Raw genomic sequence first — 20,573 nt, forward strand, 5'->3', positions numbered from 1 at the left:
TTGAAAAACACAGCATCTGAAATGAAAAATATAATAGAGGGATTTAAAAGCAGACTATATGAAGTAGAGCAGAAAGTAACTGAAATAGAAATTAGAGAATAGGAATACAAAGAAGCTGAGGCAGAGAAAAAGGGATCTCTAGGAATGAAAGAATATTGAGACATGCGACCAATCCAAATGGAACAATATTCACATTATAGGGGTACCAGAAGAAGAAGAAGAGAGAAAAAGGGATAGAAAGTGTCATTGAGGAGGTAATTGCTGAAAACTTCCCCAATCTGGGGAAGGAGATAGTCTCTCAGGCCAGGGAGGTGTACAGATCTCTCAACACAAGGCACCCAAGGAAGACAACACCAAGACATATAATAATTAAAATGGCAAAGATCAAGGATAAAGACAGACTATTAAGAGCAGCCAGAGAGAGAAAAAAGATCAGATACAAAGGAAAACCAACCCGGCTATCATCAGACTTCTTAAACAGAAACCGTACAGGCCAGAAGGGAGTGGCATGATGTATTTAATGCAATGAAGCAGAAGGGCCTCAAACCAAGAATACTATACTGAACAAGACTATCATTTAAATTTGAAGGAGGATTCCTTGTATTTCTTTGTTTTGTCTAATTGCTGTGGCTAGGACCTCCAGTACTATATTGAATAACAGTGGGGAGAGTGGGCATCCCTGTCTTGTTCCCGATCTCAGAGGAAAAGCTTTCAGCCTCTCGCTGTTCAGTATGATGTTAGCTGTGGGTTTATCATATATGGCCTTTATTATGTTGAGGTACTTGCCCTCTATACCCATTTTGCTGAGAATTTTTATCATGAACGGATGTTGAATTTTGTCGAATGCTTTTTCAGCATCTATGGAGATGATCATGTGGTTTTTGCCCTTCTTTTTGTTGATGTGGTGGATGATGTTGATGGATATTCAAATGTTGTAGCATCCTTGCATCCCTGGGATGAATCCCACTTGGTCATGGTATTTGATCCTTTTGATGTATTTTTGAATTCTGTGTGCTAATATTTTGTTGAGTATATTTGCATCTATGTTCATCAGGGATATTGGTCTGTAGTTTTCTTTTTTGGAAGGGTCTTTGCCTGGTTTTGGTATTAGGGTGATGTTGGCTTCATAGAATGAGTTTGGGAGTATTCCCTCCTCTTCTATTTTTTGGAAAACTTTAAGGAGAATGGGTATTATGTCTTCTCTGTATGTCTGATAAAATTCTGAGGTAAATCTGTCTGGCCCGGGGGTTTTGTTCTTGGGTAATTTTTTGATAACTGCTTCAATTTCTTTGCTCGTAATTGGTTTGTTTAACTTTTGTGTTTCTTCCTTGTTCAATCTTGGAAGGTTGTATTTTTCTAGGAAGTTGTCCATTTCTTCTAGGTTTTCCAGCTGGTTAGCATATAGGTTTTCATAGTAGTCTTTAATAATTCTTGGTATTTCTGTGGAGTCTGTCGTGATTTTTCCATTCTCGTTTCTGATTCTGTTGATGTGTGTTGATTCTCTTTTTCTCTCAATAAGTTTGGATAGAGGCTTATCTATTTTGTTTATTTTCTCAAAGAACCAGCTCTTGGTTTCATTGATTTTTTTCTATTGTCTTATTGTTCTCAATTTTGTTTATTTCTTCTCTGATCTTTATTATGTCCCTCCTTCTGCTTATTAGGCCTCATTTGTTCTTCTTTTTCCAGATTTGATAATTGTGATGTTAGACTATTCATTTGGGATTGTTCTTCCTTCTTTAAGTATGCCTGGATTGCTATATACTTTCCTCTTAAGACTGCTTTTGCTGCGTCCCACAGAAGTTGGGGCTTTGTGCTGTTGTCATTTATTTCCATATATTGCTGGATCTCCATTTTAATTTGGTCGTTGATCCATTGATTATTTAGGAGCATGTTGTTAAGCCTCCATGTGCTTGTGAGCCGTTTTGCTTTCTTTGTACAATTTATTTCTAGTTTTATACCTTTGTGGTCTGAAAAGTTGGCTGGTAGGATTTCAATCCTTTGGAATTTACTGAGGCTCTTTTTGTGGGATAGTATGTGGTCTATTCTGGAGAATGTTCCATGTGCACTTGAGAAGAATGTGTATCCTGTTGCTTTTGGATGTAGAGTTCTGTAGATTTCTATTAGGTCCATCTGTTCTAGTGTGTTGTTCAGTGCCTCTGTGTCCTTACTTATTTTCTGTCTGGGGGGTCTGTCCTTTGGAGTGAGTGGTGTGTTGAAATCTCCCAATAGAATGCATTGCATTCTATTTCCTCCTTTAGTTCTGTTAGTATTTGTTTCACATATGTTGGTGCTCCTGTATTGGGTGCATATATGTTTATAATCTGGCACTGCCAATGCACGCAGGCTGCTCCCGGTCCCCTCTGGCACCGCTGCCCATGGTGTGCCCTGTCACTCTCCCACTACTGGGTCAGTGTGTCGGGGTCAGGGCCAGTTCGGGGAACGACTGGCAGGGTGCTTAGTGCTATGAGGGGCTTCAGAGCTGTGCTGCCGCCCCAGGGGTTTAGGGCGCCTAAAGTTCCCTGGGATTCCCAGCTGCTGGCTAAGTGTGCCGGGACGACTTCGTCCAGCTGTAGGGTCCCTGTCTCTTTAAGACTTGCAAAAAGCACTCGCTTTTCTTTTGTCTCAGGGGCGCCAGTCATGGGGACCTGCCTGCAACTTTGGTTTTCTGTTTCTCTAATATGCATCACCCCGTGCAGCTTATGTCTGCGCTCCAGGTGCGGATTTCTAGAGCTGGTTGTTTAGGAGTCCTGGGCTTTCACTCCCTCCCCATTCCAGCTCCTTTCTTCCTGCCAGGTTCTGGGGTGGGGCTCGGGTCCCACCTGGCCACGGCTTGTATCTTACCCCCTTCGTGTGATATTGAGTTCTCACAGATGTAGATGTATCCTGGCTGTTGTACTGTATCCACTGGTGTCTCTTTTAGGAATAGTTGTATTTATTGTATTTTCATAAATATATATGTTTTTGGGAGGAGATTTCCACTGAACTACTCATGATGCCATCTTGGCTCTGCGTCATCAAGAGGCTTTTTATGTCCAGGGTTTTAGGCGGGCTCTTTGAGGGGACAGAGAAAAGGTGGGGCTTCTGGCTTGCTGACGTGTCCTCTGGAGAATGCTTGTAGCCTTGGTAAGAGAACACCTAGGTCTCTCTGAGATGGTGGGTGGGCTTATTGGAAAGGTGGTACTCAGGTCTGGATTCTATCATTCCTGGCTCTAAAAGGGTATAGGAAGATGGCTTGCCATTCTTTTCTTCGCTACTTCCTGCTAAGAAGGGGCAATGAAAGGGGTTTTCTGATATTTTGAAGTAGGAAGGCCATTTGGAGGTGTTCTTGAGTAGTTAGTTACCCAGGAGATGGCTGCCATTTGATCCTGTAAAAATCTTTGGAACAGGTTACTTAAGCAGGGAAGGAAAAGAAGGAGGGTGATAAAGGTGAATGGGGCCAGGAGAGGTAGAAGGTAATTGAGGGTTGTACTTGGGCCAGGGAGAGATGGGTTAGAGCCCAGTGGCTGAGAAGGTCAGAGAGGTTGTGTGAAGAGTGTACTTATAGGAGCTGATGAAAGAATTTCTGGGCTTCGGGGATAAGGAATGCAGCTGACACCAGGATCTGCAAGCAGAGAGGCCAGCCTTTTATCACAAGGTGGAGTTGTTTGGACAAATAGGCAACAGGATGGAGGGAGTCTCCAGCTGATTGTGCAAGTAGCCTTAATGTTTGACCCTTTTTGCTGGTTAAAAGAAATGTTTGAACTCGGATTCAAGATGGCGGCATGAGAGGTAAGACAGAGAACTCTTCCCCAAACCACATATAGTACGAAAATATAGTTAATAAAAATAATCCTTAAACAGCAACAGGAAAGAAGGCTGCACCAGACTGTGTACACCTGGAGAACAGAGCAGACCTCATGAAACAGGGTAATGTACCAAAGTCCTGATCTGGTGGGACTGAAGCCCTTCACCCACCCCAGCTCACCAGTGGGAGGAAGAGAAATGGAGCGGGGAGTGGGGTGGAAGCCTAGGACTGCTGAACACCCAGCCCTGGAGGTCTGCTTTGGAGCACAAACCTACATTGTGTGATGCTCTGGAGATTGGTGGGGTTTGGGAGCTGGGACAAGTGGAGTGCTCGAGAGACTGAGATTCCGGCCGTTTGTGGAGGAGGTGATCCACATCCGACTGCTCTGGGACAAAGTAAAAGCAGGTGGTCTAAGAGGCTACCTAGCAACTAGAGTGCTGCTGAAGGGGCAGGGGTTTGCATGGAGCTTGCTGCACAGGAGAAGGGATAGGTGGACAAGGTTGTCTGGGTGTTCTCTGCTTAGCAGGTTGGAAACTTTGAGGAGCTTCAGACACTCCATCCCCCTGGCTGGCTGCTCAGCTCCAAGGCCCCCCACTGTGACATGCAGCCTGCTGCGCCTTCCTCCTGGCCTTCTGGCACCAGCTCACAAACCGGCAGTCACTGCACTGCCGTCAGGCCAGCCAGAGGGAGACCCCGCCTACAACAGCTAGAGACGCAAAGCACAGAGGCTTACACCTGTATGCTTGACCCACTGGCTGTGATACTGGAGACAGGCACAGCAGCCAGAAAGCAGGAAACAGCCCTTTCCTCCCACCAGGCACCAGCGCCACTCCCTTGGAACCCCCAACTTCAATTCAGGGCTGAGGAACTCCAGAGACTAGAGCTTCTGGGCACTAGAGGATGCCACACAGAAAGATGAAATGTCAAAGGAACCTGGTCCAGACCAAAATCTTATAAACCCCAGAAAAAGGGCCAAATGAAACTGAACTCACCAATCTTCCTGAAAGAGAGTTCAAAATAAAAATCATAAACATGCTCATGGAGGTACAGAAAAATATTCAAGAACTCAGGAATGAATTTAAGACAGAGATTCAATCATTAAGAAATTCCATATCTTTATGTTTAGTACACACATGGTGTAGGGGATCACGGGGAGAACAGTGTAGCACAGAGAAGGCACATAGTGAATCTGTGGCATCTTACTACACTGGTGGTCAGTGACTGCACTGGGGTATGGGTGGGGACTTGATAATATGGGTGAATGTAGTAACCACAGTGTTTTTTCATGTGAAACCTTCATAAGAGTGTACATCAATCATACCTTAATAAAAATTAAAAACAAAAAAGAAATTCCATATCTGAAATGGAACATACAATGGAGGGATTTAAAAGCAGATTAGATATAGAAGAGATGGTAAATGGAATAGAAATTAGAGAGGAGGAATACAAAGAAGCTGAGGCACAGAGAGAAAAAAGGATCTCTAAGAAGAAAAAATATTGAGAGAACTATGCAACCAATCCAAACGGAACAATATTCAAATTATAGTGGTACCAGAAGAAGAGAGAGAAAAAGGGATAGAAAGTGTCATTGAGGAGGTAATTGCTGAAAACTTCCCCAATCTGGGGAAGGAGATAGTCTCTCAGGCCAGGGAGGTGCACAGATCTCCCCAACACAAGGGACCCAAGGAAGACACACCAAGACATATAATAATTAAAATGGCAAAGATCAAGGATAAAGACAGACTTTTAAAAGCAGCCAGAGAGAGAAAAAAGATCAGATACAAAGGAAAACCCATCAGGTTATCATCAGACTTCTCAACAGAAACCTTACAGGACAGAAGGGAGTGGCATGATATTTTCAATGCAATGAAAAAGAAGGGCCTTGAACCAAGAATACTCTACATGGCAAGGTTATCATTTAAATTTGAAGGAGGGATTAAACAATTTTCAGATAAGCAAAAGCTGAGAGAATTTACCTCCCACAAACTGTCTCTACAGTGAATTTTGGAGGGACTGCTGTAGATGGAAGTATTCCTAAGGCTAAATAGCTGTCACAAGGGGAAATAAAACCACAGCAAAGTAGAACAATTAATTACTAAGCAGATGCAACATAAAAGAAACTGTCCCCAAAGTCAATCAAGGGATAGACAAAGAATACAGAATATGATTCATAACGTATAAAGAATGGAGGAAGAAGAAAAAGGAGGGAAAAAAAAGAATCTTTTAGGTTGTGTTTATAATAGCATACTGAGTTAAATTAGACTGTTAGATAGTAAGGGAATTACCTTTGAACCTTTGTTAAAAACGAATCTAAAGGCTGCAATGGCAAAAAGCACACACCTATCAATAATCACCCTAAATGTAAATGGTCTGAATGCACCAATCAAAAGACATCAGTCACTGAATGGATAAAAGAACAAGACCCATCTATATGCTGCCTACAAGAGACTCACTTCAAACCCAAAGACATACACAGACTGAAAGTAAAGGGATGGAAAAAGATATTTCATGCAACTAATGGAGAAAAAAGCAGGAGTTGCAGTACTTGTATCAGACAAAAGAGACTCCAAAACAAAGAAAGTCACAAGAGACAAAGAAGGACATTGTGAGAAAGGGGTCATACATACATACATAATGATAAAGGGGTCAGTCCACCAAGAGGACAGATACTCTGAGGAAACTAGAATCCAGGATCTAGTCTATTTAACAATGAAGAGTATTAGAATCTAATAGTGATAAGGCTGCACTACTGAAACACAATTTTTCTTTCTCTCTAAAATTACCCTCATTTATATTAATATGAAATAAATTTAGCTTTAAAACGGACTGATTATTTATTTACATAAGTGCAGCGAGAACAGCCATTGATTGCACAGGCTCTTTTAAATGTGCTTTGCTGGAACTTTTTATAAGGAATTTCAGATTGAGCTTTTAAAAGCCTCTCAAGGCAAGAAAGCCAAGCCAGACTTGCCATCAGGTTTTGCCTGCAATACCTGTAGATTTGGGTGAATTCCTCTGTTATCGAGGTCCCCAAGATACTGTGAGGTTCCTTCACCTGCCAGGAAGTGACCTTCCTTACTCACCTGGTAAAGCTGCTGGGAACTCTGTAAGCAAGGTACCAGGCCAGTTCTTCCAAGGGCTCTGTTAGCTCCTTTAAGTCAATCTAGTTCCTTAAAGCTGTCTGTTCATATCTGAGTTTATGCACGTGTCTCAAATATGACATTCCAGTCAAAGCCTTGGTAATACAACCAGTGTTTTCAATTAGTCCTGTTACAAGGAGAGCAGATTCTTATTGAACTTAATGAAAATAAAAATGTTGCCATAAAATATGAAAATAGTCACTAAGAGTTTTTAAATTCTGGAGGGATCAGGTAGAGAAAGATAAATGTTTCAATTCTGCTTTAAGGGTATAATTTACTAAACTGTTGCAAGCCAGCTCAAGAGAGAAAAGGTCAAGCTTGTTTTTCTATTTAAGAGATTATTGACATTTGCATGAAATTAAAATCATCTTCCTCAGTTTATTTAATTTTACATAAGTAATTTTTCCTCTGCTTGAATCTAGTTCTTTACTAGTTTAGGAGTAATAAAATGGTGGCTATAAATGACAAAAGACTTATAATTGACAATTGTTAAAGATCTGATGAGAAATTACTGTAAGACAGTTGATAGAAGGATATTTGGATATTTCTGTAACATATCAACTTAGCTTTTAGCTCTTTTAATATTAACATCTTATTTTAGACAACTCGTTGAGATCTTAAGCATGAGCAATCATTTTGATACAACAATTAGAAAAACCCTTTACAATTTTTCAATATTAAGAGCAGACTAATAGTTCAAGAAAACTTACTCTTCAAAAGACATTGATAAGAAAATAAAAAGATAAGCCACAGACTGGAATAAAACATTTGTAAAACATAAATCTGACAAATGACTTTTAGCTATAATATATACTCTTGTAATTCAGTAATAGTAACAGAAAAATCCAATTTAAAAAGTTGGTGGACGAAAGTTTCTGTGATATGACTGCCCTTGCACTGTCCACCATGTAAGAACTTGTTCACCATGTAAGAACTTGTTTGTTAGCTTCAGAAGATTGGAGACTGTTGAGAAATAGGCTTGGGGTTGATTAATGACTGTGCAATGAGTCCCCTATACAGAATTTTATTGTTGTTAACAAGCATTTGATCAATAAATATGAGAGATGCCCTCTCAAAAAAAAAAGTTGGTGGGAAGACATGAACAGACATATTTTCATCATGAAAATATGTGGATGGCAAATAAATATATAAAAATATGGTCAGTACATTGGTCATTAGGAAAATGCAAATTAAAACATGAGATACCACAAGATACCTTATTTGAATGGTTAAAATTAAAAAGCCTGACCATACCAGATGTTGATGAGGATGTGGAACAACTAGATGTTGATGAGGATGTGGAACAACTAGAACTCCCATGTACTGCTGGCGGGAATATAAAATGGCAGAACCACTTTGGAAAAAAGCTAGGGACTTTCTTCAAAAGGTGAAGTATACACCTGTATAACCCAGCCATTCTACTCTTAATATTTAATCAAGGGAAACAAAAGCATTAACTCACACACACTTGTACATAAATGTCCACTGCAGCTTTCTCTGAAATAGGCAAAAACTGGGAACCCAAATGTCCATAAAAGATGACAGTATAAAAATTATGTATATTGACAAAATGAACTACTGATACATGCAGTAATAGATGAATCTCACAATCAGTGTGCATTGTGAATTAAGCCAGATGAGACAGCATACACTGCATGATTCTTTGATAAAAAAATCTCAAAACTGCAAACTAATGTGTAATAACAAAAAGCAGATAAGTGGTTGCTGGAAGGGAGGGATTACCAAAGGGCATGAGAAAATTTTCTGGGGTGATGGATCACTCAATTGTGGTGATAGTTTCATGGGTACATACAAGGGTCAAAAATTTATAAATTATATAAATATGTGCAACTTATTGTATATCATTTAAGCACACAAAGTTGTGGCCGAATAAAAAAGGAGCTTAAAGGAATTGCCCTTGTTAATCTGTAACAATGTGATTATCAAAATAAGTATGATGGTGATATATTACGATCCATAGGATAAGAAATTCGTAAGTTCATACTGCTACAAATTAACAGGAAAGAAGGGAATGTTCCACCTTATACCAGAATGTTCACTAACCAATGTAGAAGGCATGATGAAATTAGAAAATCACTATTTCCCAGTTATCCTAGTGGTAAATGATTCAGGTAAGAATCACCAATAGATGATGGAACTAGTGGGTGAATGTGTGATGACAATCCAGATGTTTAGAATCTCAAGGTATTTCTCCATAACATATGTATTAATTACAATGTGAAAACCAGTAACTTTACAGAGTGAGAAACCTGGCAGACACCCACTGAGCTATGTGACCAAAGCGAGCATCATCAGGAATGGGACAGACATCCAGAGCTCCCTGACACACAGCAGTGAGGACCCAACATCATTTCCCTGGTATTCTTATCAAAAATAAGGGGCCCCAGAGAAACCCCAATTGAAAGATATTCTGCAAAATAAATGTACTGAAAAATAAAACTTTAAGAAATTAAAAAATTTTCAAAAAAAAGCAAAAGCTATGAAAAATAAAGACTAAGGAAATGTTCTGGGTTGAAGAAGTTGGAGAAGGGGGGCAAGGATGCAGTGGGCCCCATGGGGCTTTGATAACTCTCATTCTCAAGGTAATGGTTTGCTTATTTAACTAGTGGTTTTTAAACTCATTAGCTACTGTCACCAACCTGAAATGTGTTTGTGCCACATCAAGTGATGAATCAACCTTGTATTTACCATAAGTCCAGTTTTATGAATTTTTTTTTGGTATTCAAATGAGGAAATGATCACAGAGAGAGAGAATAAAAGAGGATTGTGGATTTCAGAATCTAAAATTCTGGTGAGTTATCAGGTACAATACAAGTCAAGCTAACATGATATCTTTCCTGCTATCACCTATAGTTCTGTAAAATAGTTTTCCAAATTAGAGAAATAACATTCATGAAAACAATTAATCTGCCACTAGAGGCCAAATATGTTTAAACTACTTTACAATTTTGTTTTCCAATTTAGAAATGCCCACCTGCCTGTTGTGTGTGTGTTTAAGTGGTTCTGTCTACTGCGAGGAAGTTGATATCAATGTGGTACCACCCTTGCCAAAGGAATCAGCCTATCTTTATGCACGATTCAACAAAATTAAAAAGTTGACTGCAAAAGATTTTGCAGACATACGTAAGTTCATTTTAAGTAAGATACTGGTATTAACTGATGTTGGTATTTAAGTCCTACAAACACAAGTCTCTAGGCACTGTAGCCAATCATACCAAGGCAGTCACTCTTGGGAGTATTTAAGCCACCACATTTCACAAAAACCTGTTTGTTGGTGACTGTCCTTTCTGTTCATATGTTCCACCACAGTTACTTACAAGTGACTCTGTAGGTACTGAAAGCCTAGTTAACATACGGGCAGCTCTGGCCTCTCAACCCTGGCATCTCGAGATCCCTCTTCCTCAGCTAGCTGGCAGCACCAATACAGTTGGATGCTTCTCCAACACAAAGCTTTATTTTCTGCCCTCACCGCAAAAGTACAGAAACTACTTTTCCTTACTTTAACTCATGGTTTTTAAATCTGGCTGCATATTAAAAATATCTGGGGAAGTATTTTTGAAATGCTGGTGCCAGGTTTTAGTCTTCCAATTGAGGTCTGGGGAGTGGCCCAGATGTCATCTTTAAATACACCAAAGTCCTCAGACAGTTCTAAGATGGGGCTAGTGCTGAGAACGAGGCATTTAACCCTTCCAGGGTCAATGACAACCTTGGACTATGGCGTCCTCTCAAATCTTCCAACAGCTGGTCACTGGGCATGCCATGAGCATGCAGAAGCCCCCATTCTGCAGGGCCATACCCCAGTCCTGGATCCCTAATCCCTCTAAGGTTTCTAGATTCCATGTTGTCAAATGCTTCTGAAGAAAATCACACCAAGAAATGCACACTGGCCACATACACATTTACGAGATAAACCATAACGTGGATGCATGCTACCGCTAGTTCCCAACTGACTGAGGCAGAGTTGTTTCTCATTATCTGTGGACTCCATGTTTTCATACTTACCTGCTTGCTAAAATTTATTTGTAACCCAAAACATGCAGCCCTTTCTTGGCCATTTGCACAGCACAGGTCTGAGTCAGCCTGTTGTAGCCTCACTAGCACTGTGCTGCCCTTATGTTCCAGTTACCTCATGTGAATAGTGTCCTGTTCCGTCTATTTACTGCCATGTGTTTCACACGTCTGTGCTTTCTGCTATTTAAAATGCCACCTATTTATAGTGCTGACGTGCTGTCTAGTGTTCCTAAGTGCAGGATGGCTGTGCTGTGCCTACAGGGAAAACACCGTGCTAGGTAAGCCTCCTTCAAGCATGAGCCAGAGCAGTGAGGGTTGAGTCCAGCACTAGTGCACTAACGGCATGCATGACAACCGTGCCTTCACAAGTAAACATGCATGATGTTCTGTACTGACTGGTTAATGAGAATGTGCCACCAGAGGCTGGAAGGCACCTCATCCTGGGTATTTCCTAGGAGCCACATGGTTCTGTATTCACTGATTCAGTGTTCACAGTGACCTGGCAGACATGACTCCTTAAAGCAGTGAGAAGGGACATGTCCTAATCATTCCAGACAGACGAAAGTGGTAAGATACACACACTGAATTTCTCCATCTCAGTCTGGATCACTTTTACAAATTAGGGAACATTGTTGTCTGCTGTTATGCAATAAGGTACAGAGAGATTAAGATGACATACCCACAATCACAGTGCAACAGACTAGCAAAAAATCCAAAAATATTTATGTGATAATATTCAATCAAAAGTAATGCTTGTTTTCCAAGACTTTCAACAAGAATTTCTTTCAAATTGCCTGAGGACCATGAGAATTCAAGCAGAAAAGGACAGAAGGACTCCATCTACTTTAAGCTCCCTTCCAAACCTGAGAATCTAAGGAGAAAGGTCACCAGGGTCAAGCAGAGTAGATGTTCAACGTTAATTCAATAAAACCTGATGTAACTGTAGATGCTGTACCAGAGGCTAAAAATAAAAGGTGGCTGCAGGACCTGTTAAACAAATGCTCTCCTTCAGTCCACACAAATGAGAATTTAACTTCATATTTTTTGTATATTTTCTGTATTATTTGTATTTATTTCAAGCTAACTTAAGAAGACTTGATTTTACGGGAAATTTGATTGAAGATATAGAAGATGGTACTTTTTCAAAACTTACCCTGTTAGAAGAACTTACACTAGCTGAAAATCAACTATTGAAACTTCCAGCTCTTCCTCCCAAGCTTACTCTATTTAATGCAAAATACAACAAAATCAAGAGTAGAGGGATCAAAGCAAATGCATTCAAAGTAAGTATTTTATACTATGAACACAGTATCAATTTTACATAGCTGCTGACAACATGATAAATTGTTCTAGAATTTTGTTCTATATTTTAAAACAATTTTAATTTACTAAATGAAGACTTTATTTACATAATAAGCAGCCATACTATAAGGCTGATTTAGTCTAGGTATGCCAGTACCACACTTAACACAACCCTACCTTCTTTCATGGGACACATTGCCTCCCATCTTTTTGACTTGTTAACACAGCAAATATTTATTTATGTAGACATAGTTCGCACTCTTATGGCACCAACACGCTACAAAACCTCAAGATGGGAGTTTTTGTCTGTTTCTTTTTCCTTATAGTATTAATAATTAAAAAATGACAGAAAAAAAACATGAAGTAAACAATGAATTTTACTTTTAATATGTAAAAGCATCAGGTCACAAAATTCTGTAAGTACATTTTCTCTTAAATTTCATGATGGTACCTAATACAAAATTCCATATGTAGTAAAAAATAAATATATTTCTTAACTTAGTAATTCAAGAAAATAAATGTATGGAAAAAGGCAAGGTGATCTACTCTGATTTAGGTAGCCAGGTTGTCCCCAAATGCAGTCTATGGAGGAATAACCTGCAGCACAGGTCCTCCGCTGCTGATATGACACCCCTAATCCTGGAAAGAGCCCACACAGGAGGAAGAGATGGTCACACTACTCTTGGCAACAGACAATTCATTCAAAAGATTTGTAGCTTCTATCAGAAGAACCTAAAACTATCAAATATTCACTATTATAAGGTTCACGCAATCACAGAAATGTACAATATTAGAAAATGTAAAAATATTCCATTTCTCTTTTTGTTTACAATTAAGGCATTCCTTTTCAACTTTAAGGGACATTCTAAAGATTCATCAGAGTTTCTCAGAAGTTAAGGGACTTTTTAAAACTGTGCTCACTTTAAAAAAATACAATAAAACCCTTGTAATTTGAAGATATGTAATTCAAGCTATTAAGCCTTTGAATAACTGGCATGTTAAAAACCTAGGAAAGCTGATCAGCATTTCAAAAAAGGAATGTCTGAATGATTTAGATTTTATTTATTTATTTATTTATTTTGTTGTCATTAATCTACAATTACATGAAGAACATTATGTTTACTAGGGTCTCCCCTTCATCAAGTCCCCCCAACAAACCCCATTACAGTCACTGTCCATCAGCGTATTAAGATGCTCTAGAATCACTACTTGTCTTCTCTGTGTTGCACAGTCCTCCCCATGCCCCACCCCCACATTATACATGCTAATCATAATACCCCCTTTCTTTTTCCTCCCCCTTATTCCTCCCTTCCCTCCCATTCTCTCCAGTCCCTTTCCCTTTGGTAACTGTTAGTCCATTCTTAGGTTCTGTGATTCTGCTGCTGTTTTGTTCCTCCAGTCTTTCTTTTTTCCTATACTCCACATATGAGTGAAATCATTTGGTGTTTGTCTTTCTCCGCCTGGCTTATTTATACCTTCTAGCTCCATCTATGTTGTTGCAAATGGCAGGATTTGTTTTCTTCTTATGGCTGAATAATATTCCACTGTGTTTATGTACCACACCTTCTTTATCCATTCATCTACTGATGGACACTTGGGTTGCTTCCATTTCTTGGCTATTGTAAATAGTAGCTTTTGGATGTAGAGTTCTATAGATGTCTATTAGGTCCATCTGTTCTAGTGTGTTGTTCAGTGCCTCTGTGTTCTTACTTATTTTCTGTCTGGTGGATCTATCCTTTGGAGTGAGTGGCGTGTTGAAGTCTCCTAAAATGAATGCATTGCATTCTCTTTCCTCCTTTAGTTCTGCTAGTATTTGTTTCACATATGTTGGTGCTCCTGTGTTGGTTGCATATATATTTATAATGGTTATATCCTCTTGTTGGACTGAGCCCTTTATCACTATGTAATATCCTTCTTTATCTTTTGTTACTTTCTTTGTTTTGAGGTCTATTTTGTCTGATACTACTGCAACACCTACTTTTTTTCTCCCTGTTGGTTGCATGAAATATCTTTTTCCATCCCTTGGCTTTTAGTCTGTGCATGTCTTTGGGTTTGAGGTAAGTCTCTTATAAGCAGCATAGAGATGGATCTCGTTTTTTTATCCATTCTATTACTCTGTGTCTTTTGATTGGTGCATTCAGTCCATTTACATTTAGGGTGATAAATGAAAGATATGTACTTATTGCCATTGTAGGCTTTAGATTCGTGGTTACCAAAGGTTCAAGGTTATCTTCTTTAGTATCTTACTGTCTAACTTAACTCGCTTATTGAGCTATTTTAAACACTGTCTGGTGATTCTTTATTTTTCTCCCTTCTTATTCCTCCTCCTCTGTTCTTTATATGTTGGTTGTTTTATTCTGTGCTCTTTTGTGTTTCCTTTAACTGCTTTTGTGGGTAGTTGATTTTATTTTTTGCCTTTAGTTAGTATTTGGTTGTTCTCCTTTCTTTGCTGTGATTTTATTTTCTTTGGTGACATCTGTTTAGTCTTAGGAGTGCTCCCATCTAGAGCAGTCCCTCTAAAATATCCTGTAGAGGTGGTTTGTGCAAGGCAAATTCCCTCAACTTTTGCTTCTCTGAGAATTGTTTAATCCCTCCTTCATATTTAAATGATAATCGTGCTGGATACAGTATTCTTGGTTCAAGGCCCTTCTGTTTCATTGCATTAAATATATCATGCCATTCTCTTCTGGCCTGTTAAGGTTTCTGTTGAGAAAGAAGTCTGATGATCGCCTGCTGAGTTTTCCTTTGTAGGTGACCTTTTTCCTCTCTCTAGCTGCCTTTAAAACTCTGTCCTTGTCCTTGATCTTTGACATTTTAATTGTTATGTGTCTTGGTGTTGTCCTCCTTGGGTCCCTTCTGTTGGGGGTTCTGTGTACTTCCGTGGTCTGATTGATTATTTCCTTCCCCAGTTTGGGGAAGTTTTCAGCAATTATTTCTTCAAATACACTTTCTATCCCTTTTTCTCTCTCTTCTTCTTCTGGTACTCCTATAATGCGGATTTTGTTCCTTTTGGATTGGTCGCACAGTTCTCTTAATATTGTTTCATTCCTGGAGATCCTTTTATCTTTCTCTGCGTCAGCTTGTATGCGTTCCTGTTCTCTGGTTTCTATTCCATCAGTGGCCTCTTGCATCTTATCCATTCTGCTTATAAATCCTTCCAGAGATTGTTTCATTTCTGTAATCTCCTTCCGGAGATCATCCCTTAGCTCTTGCATATTTCTCTGCAGCTCCATCAGCATGGTTATGAGCTTTATTTTTAATTCTTTTTCAGGGAGATTGGTTAGGTCTATCTCCTTCTCAGGGTTTGCCTCTGTGATCTTGGTCTGTATCAAATTTTTCTGCCTTTTCATGGCGATAGAGGTATTTGTGGGGAGCTGGCGGTGTGTTGGCTAAGAGAAAGTCCCTTCTTGTTGGTTTGTGGCCCTCCTCTCCTGGGAGAACAGCGACCCCTAGCGGCTTGTGCTGGGTAGCTGCGTGCAGGCAGGGTTTCTAATTCTTGTCCGGCTGCTGTGGAGTTTAGCTCCGCGGTTGCTGTGGGCATGGCCAGCCTCAGGCTGCTTCTCCAATATGGCAGAGCCATGTTGGAGAAGGAACTGGCAGGAGACCATTTATTGCTGTGAGGGGCCTCCGAACTGCGCTGCCGCCCAGTGGGTTAGGGTGCCCTGAGTTCCCTGGGATTCCCAGCTGCTGGGCTAGGTGTACCACGATGCTTCCGTCCAGCTGTGGGGTTCCTGTCCCTTTAAAATTTCAAAAAGCACTTGCTTTTCTTTGTCCTGGGTGCACCGGCTGCAGGGACCCACTCACAGGTCTTACTGTCCTGTTTCCCTAGTTTCCAGCACACCACGCATGCAGTGTGTGTCTGCAGTCTGGTGCAGATGACTAGGGCTGGGTGTTTAGCAGTCATGGGCTCCCTCTCCCTCCCCGCTCTGACTCCTCTCCTCCCGCCAGGAGCTGGGGTGAGGGGTGCTCGGGTCCCACTGGGTCGCAGCTTGTATCTTACCCCCTTCGCGAGGCGCTGGCTTCTCTCAGGTGTAGATGTATTCTGGCTGTTGTCCTGTATCTTCTGGTCTCTCTTTTAGGAATAGTTGTATTTGTTGTATTTTCAAAAATATATATGGTTTTGGGAGGAGATTTCCGCTGCTCTACTCCTGCCGCTATCTTGGTTCTCCCTGAATGATTTAGATTTTACACATGCACTGAAAAAGGGATTCATCACAAGTTGGCATGGAAATATAAACTTGGCTACTTTGTAATTTTGCTTCATGCCCTAGACTGCAACAGCCACGGATAAATCACATTTCTCTATCTAACTGATAGAGAGAGGCAAAATGGGAAAGAGAGGGGCTTCGTGCCCATAAGGTAGGTGATAGGATGCTTAGGAAAGGATTAAAGTAACAGCAAATTAATTATAAAAACAAACCAAACCAACAAACAAGATTAGCAAAATCTGCAGCAGGATGCATATTAAAGATAAGATAAAAGATCAATGTCAGGGGAAATTGTATTATAAAATTATACACAATAGATTCCTGATTATGATGAGTAATCCAACATAAGCCCCGTAGGGAAAAAATCATACCTAGACAAGTATTTGATAAATTACTTTGGGAAACATCTTACTAACAAGTGCACATGTCTTAAGAGTATTCATTTTGCTGGAAGTTGGTGGAGCTGCCATGGCAAGTTCTGGAAATTCAAGGGAGGTTCTGGAAGCAGCAGGATGCAAATTCAGTCCTGAACAGGGAGTGATCTCATTAGCTCCTCCAAGACAGAGGCAAAGGGCCCACAAGCTGACAGGAGGACAGAGACTGTTCCTGGCTGGGCTTTCAGGAGTCAGAGGAGCAGACAGAAGTGTGGGTACGAAGCAGGGTTCTATCGCCCTTTGTCAAGGACCAAAATATACTGCTTGTTAAGCCAAATACAAACAAACCAAAAAACTACTGTGCCAATGATTACTAGTGTTACATTTTTACCCCAGTGTCTGCATCTGTTCACATGTGTACATACATATGTGTACACTGAGGAAATGCACTGGCCTCAGTAACTCTCAAGCAAAAGTGTTTTTTCCTTGCAGAAATTGAATAACCTCTCCTTCCTCTACTTGGACCACAATGCCCTGGAATCTGTGCCTCTTAATTTACCAGAAAGTTTACGTGTAATTCATCTTCAGGTATGATTGCTCCTTTCATGATATCTGACTTTACTTTGAATTACTATGTGTCAGGCCTATGACTCATTAGGAAACTCACTCACTCACATGTACATTTTGCCAATTAAAACTACTGCTATTTAGCCCAATGGATGCTCCTGACCAGAGCACCATGAAAGGACCAGCAACACAGGGTGTGAGGTCTGCTCTTAGCATGGGGTTTATCACCAGGTGTGCACTGAGCATCTCCTAGGTAACTGACAGGTGGATCTGAAGGTAGGGAACATAAAGACCTTTGGTTTATGCTTCTTGTTCTAAATAGCAGTAAACATTTGCTTTCAGAGACTTTCCAGCCAACTTTATTGTCCATCATCAATTTGAGGTAATAGAAAAGTGAAGAGGGAATAAAAATAAACTAAAATTGGTCTTTTGGCATCACAAGAATTCCTGTTTGTTCTATTTAGTTCTTTAAAGACTCGGCACCACCTCTGGTAGACATCTGGTATGCAATCCTTGTACTGGGCATAATCTTGCTTAGACTCCAGACTTCCTGCTACATGAGTGTTACTCTGAGTACTATAGTAAGTAGTCTGTTCTTCCAAAGGAACACTGTAGACCTAAAAAAGGGGCCCACATTGCAGAGGGGTTTTATTACCATGAAGACACACAGTACATACTGTATTTTAAGAATCCCTTTTTAGGTAAAATATTCTGTGAGGTCCCATTACATAACACACAAAAGGTTGATTTCAGATTTCTGAATAATTTTTCCTTTTTATTTTCCAGTTTAACAACATAACTTCAATTACAGATGACACATTCTGCAAGGCTAATGACACTCGTTATATTCGGAACCGCATTGAAGAGATCCGCTTGGAGGGCAACCCCATTGTCCTGGGAAAGCACCCCAACAGTTTTATCTGCCTAAAAAGATTGCCTGTAGGGTCATACTTTTAACTACTATCAATGCATCATGTAAACTAAAATATATACACACCTATAATCTGTCTCAACAAAGCATAAATATTCCTTTAATATTAACTGCATCCCACTATGAATTAATTTTAAGTTTTAAGCAAGGATATTAAGAAATCTTACATATACCAATGAGTAAAAAAGTAAGATTGGCTCTGTAAGCTCGAAACAAAGTAATGTGAAAAGATTTAAATATCATTACAAAATCCTTGTAGTTTATATTACAGTGCCATTTAAAAGGTATGTTTTTCTATAAATACCCAAGTTTAAGAAGCATTACTTCCATTACTAATGAAGAGAGAGGATAAATCCAAGAAACTTTCAACTGTTTGCTTTCCTGGCCTTTGTAGGATCCCTCAAGCATTAAAAGAAGACATTCCAAAAATTCTGAAAAGCTAAATATTTCCAGTGATCTCTCATTTTTCTTTTATGATTCACACATTATTCATCATGAAGCAGGAACTTTGTTTTCTTTCTACGAAGGCAGCTATTATATTTTTACTTAGTCTGAGAATTAGGGTTTGGTCTCATACCTAGGCAAAACTTCTCCTCTTGATTTTACTCTCTAATCAAGAGCTAAATACAGTAATACTCAAAGTTATTCTGCTTTGTAGTCACACAGTCAATGGCTTCAATAAAATAGCACAAAATTTTCTTTTATCTAAACATTAACATTCTAAGTCTACTGTAAACCATTTTAAGAAGTCAAGCAGACCAAAATCAGTATAAAAAATGCTGAGAATCTATCCCATTTCTCAGAAAATAGCCATAAAGTTTTCCATTGTAAAATCTTTCAAATATGATGTATACAGCAAAATGTTTTATTTTCACACTAGAGGAATGAGAATTTCATCAATAAGTTTGTCTGAATGGAAGACATGAAAATAAATTGAATTCTGTGGTGTTACTGTAGACTACCTAACCACCCACCCACATGTATCCATGTTCATGCAAACAGACTATATATTCACAGGAAAGCTTCTGAGCAACATTTTCTAAAGACCCATGATTAACTGGTACGTTTAATGGTGAGAAGTCATCTTCAGTCTATTAGTGATGATTTATGATGACACAATGCTGCCAGATTAAAGTTCTTAAAATAATTTTCCTCTTGCCCAAACCCCACGGGAAAGTCTTAGTCTCCACATTGGTTTGGGGTTACATAGAAATTATCAGTGCTTTAGAAACAAGAGTCGGAACTGTGTGTATAAAAATTATCAGCATTGTTTTCACACAGATTATGCATTAGAATCAAGTTGGTATCTGTATACTATTCCCAGAACAAATACTTATTCCTATTTTTAAGCATTTGTTTCCACTTTTTCCCTGCCTAGAATGACCTCCTGTTTTTTAATTTTCCTCCCATTTGTCAAGGCTGACCCCAAGACGAAGCTTTTTCATTAAAACATCTGTGATCTCTTAAACCCACAATTCCCCTATAACACTTATTAACTCATTTATTTTATTTTGATAAACTCTAATCATTATTATACTGCTTTTTCATTATTTTGTGTGCTTGCCTCATTTCTGTGTCTGAAAACTCCCTGTGTGCACTGAACACATCCAATATTTCCATTATACTTTCAAAGTGCCTAGCATGATAGTGAGCATATCTGAATTGAACATACAGTAATTAGTGTAAAATAAAATCTATCTAAACAGAAGCGCTCTGTTTTATTTGGAAAAAATAGAATCTTCAAACAAACTATCCGTCTTGAATAAATCAATGGAAATAAACTATAACTTTATCTGGAAATATAAACTTGACAAAGGATAGCTGAGTGGTAGGACCAACACTGGGGAAAGCAGTCAGAGGACACGTCTCTCCTGTTTCCAGATGTCAAAAGAATAATGAATTCCTACATTCTTTATATAAACTGAAAACGAAAACACATCACTAAATAACTTTCAAATTTTATAGAATCTAAAAGTCAGCTGCTTACATAAAATAATAATTTGGGAAGAGCACTGGTAAAAATCTGAAAATATAGAATTATCATTTAAAAATAATATTAAGACAAGGATGTGCAGAAAGGGGAAACCTCCTACACTGTTGGTGGGAATGTAAATCAGTTCAACCATTGACCCTTGTGGAAAGCAATATATCAGGTTCCTCAAAAAACTAAAAATAGAAATACCATTTGACCCAGGAATTCCACTCCTAGGAATTTACCCTAAGAACGCAGCAATC

The 20,573-nt window shown here is 39.3% G+C and overlaps 2 protein-coding genes across 3 annotated transcripts in view; one reads left to right on the forward strand and one right to left on the reverse strand.

Annotated features, from left to right (window-relative positions):
- The window catches only part of OGN (osteoglycin), a 28,760-nt gene extending 8,872 nt beyond the window's left edge, over positions 1 to 19,888 (forward strand). The window contains exons 3-6 of the mRNA XM_036896892.2: positions 9,910 to 10,068; positions 12,037 to 12,239; positions 17,333 to 17,428; positions 18,194 to 19,888. Coding sequence (XP_036752787.1) covers positions 9,910 to 10,068; positions 12,037 to 12,239; positions 17,333 to 17,428; positions 18,194 to 18,364 — 629 coding nt within the window. The 3' untranslated portion in view covers positions 18,365 to 19,888. The remainder of the gene's footprint in view (positions 1 to 9,909; positions 10,069 to 12,036; positions 12,240 to 17,332; positions 17,429 to 18,193) is intronic.
- CENPP (centromere protein P) overlaps positions 1 to 20,573 on the reverse strand; it is a 266,012-nt gene that overhangs the window by 162,137 nt on the left and 83,302 nt on the right. The gene's annotated exons all lie outside the window — the stretch shown is intronic.

Source organism: Manis pentadactyla, chromosome 3 (genome assembly GCF_030020395.1).
Source record: "Manis pentadactyla isolate mManPen7 chromosome 3, mManPen7.hap1, whole genome shotgun sequence".
Lineage (NCBI taxonomy): Eukaryota > Metazoa > Chordata > Mammalia > Pholidota > Manidae > Manis > Manis pentadactyla.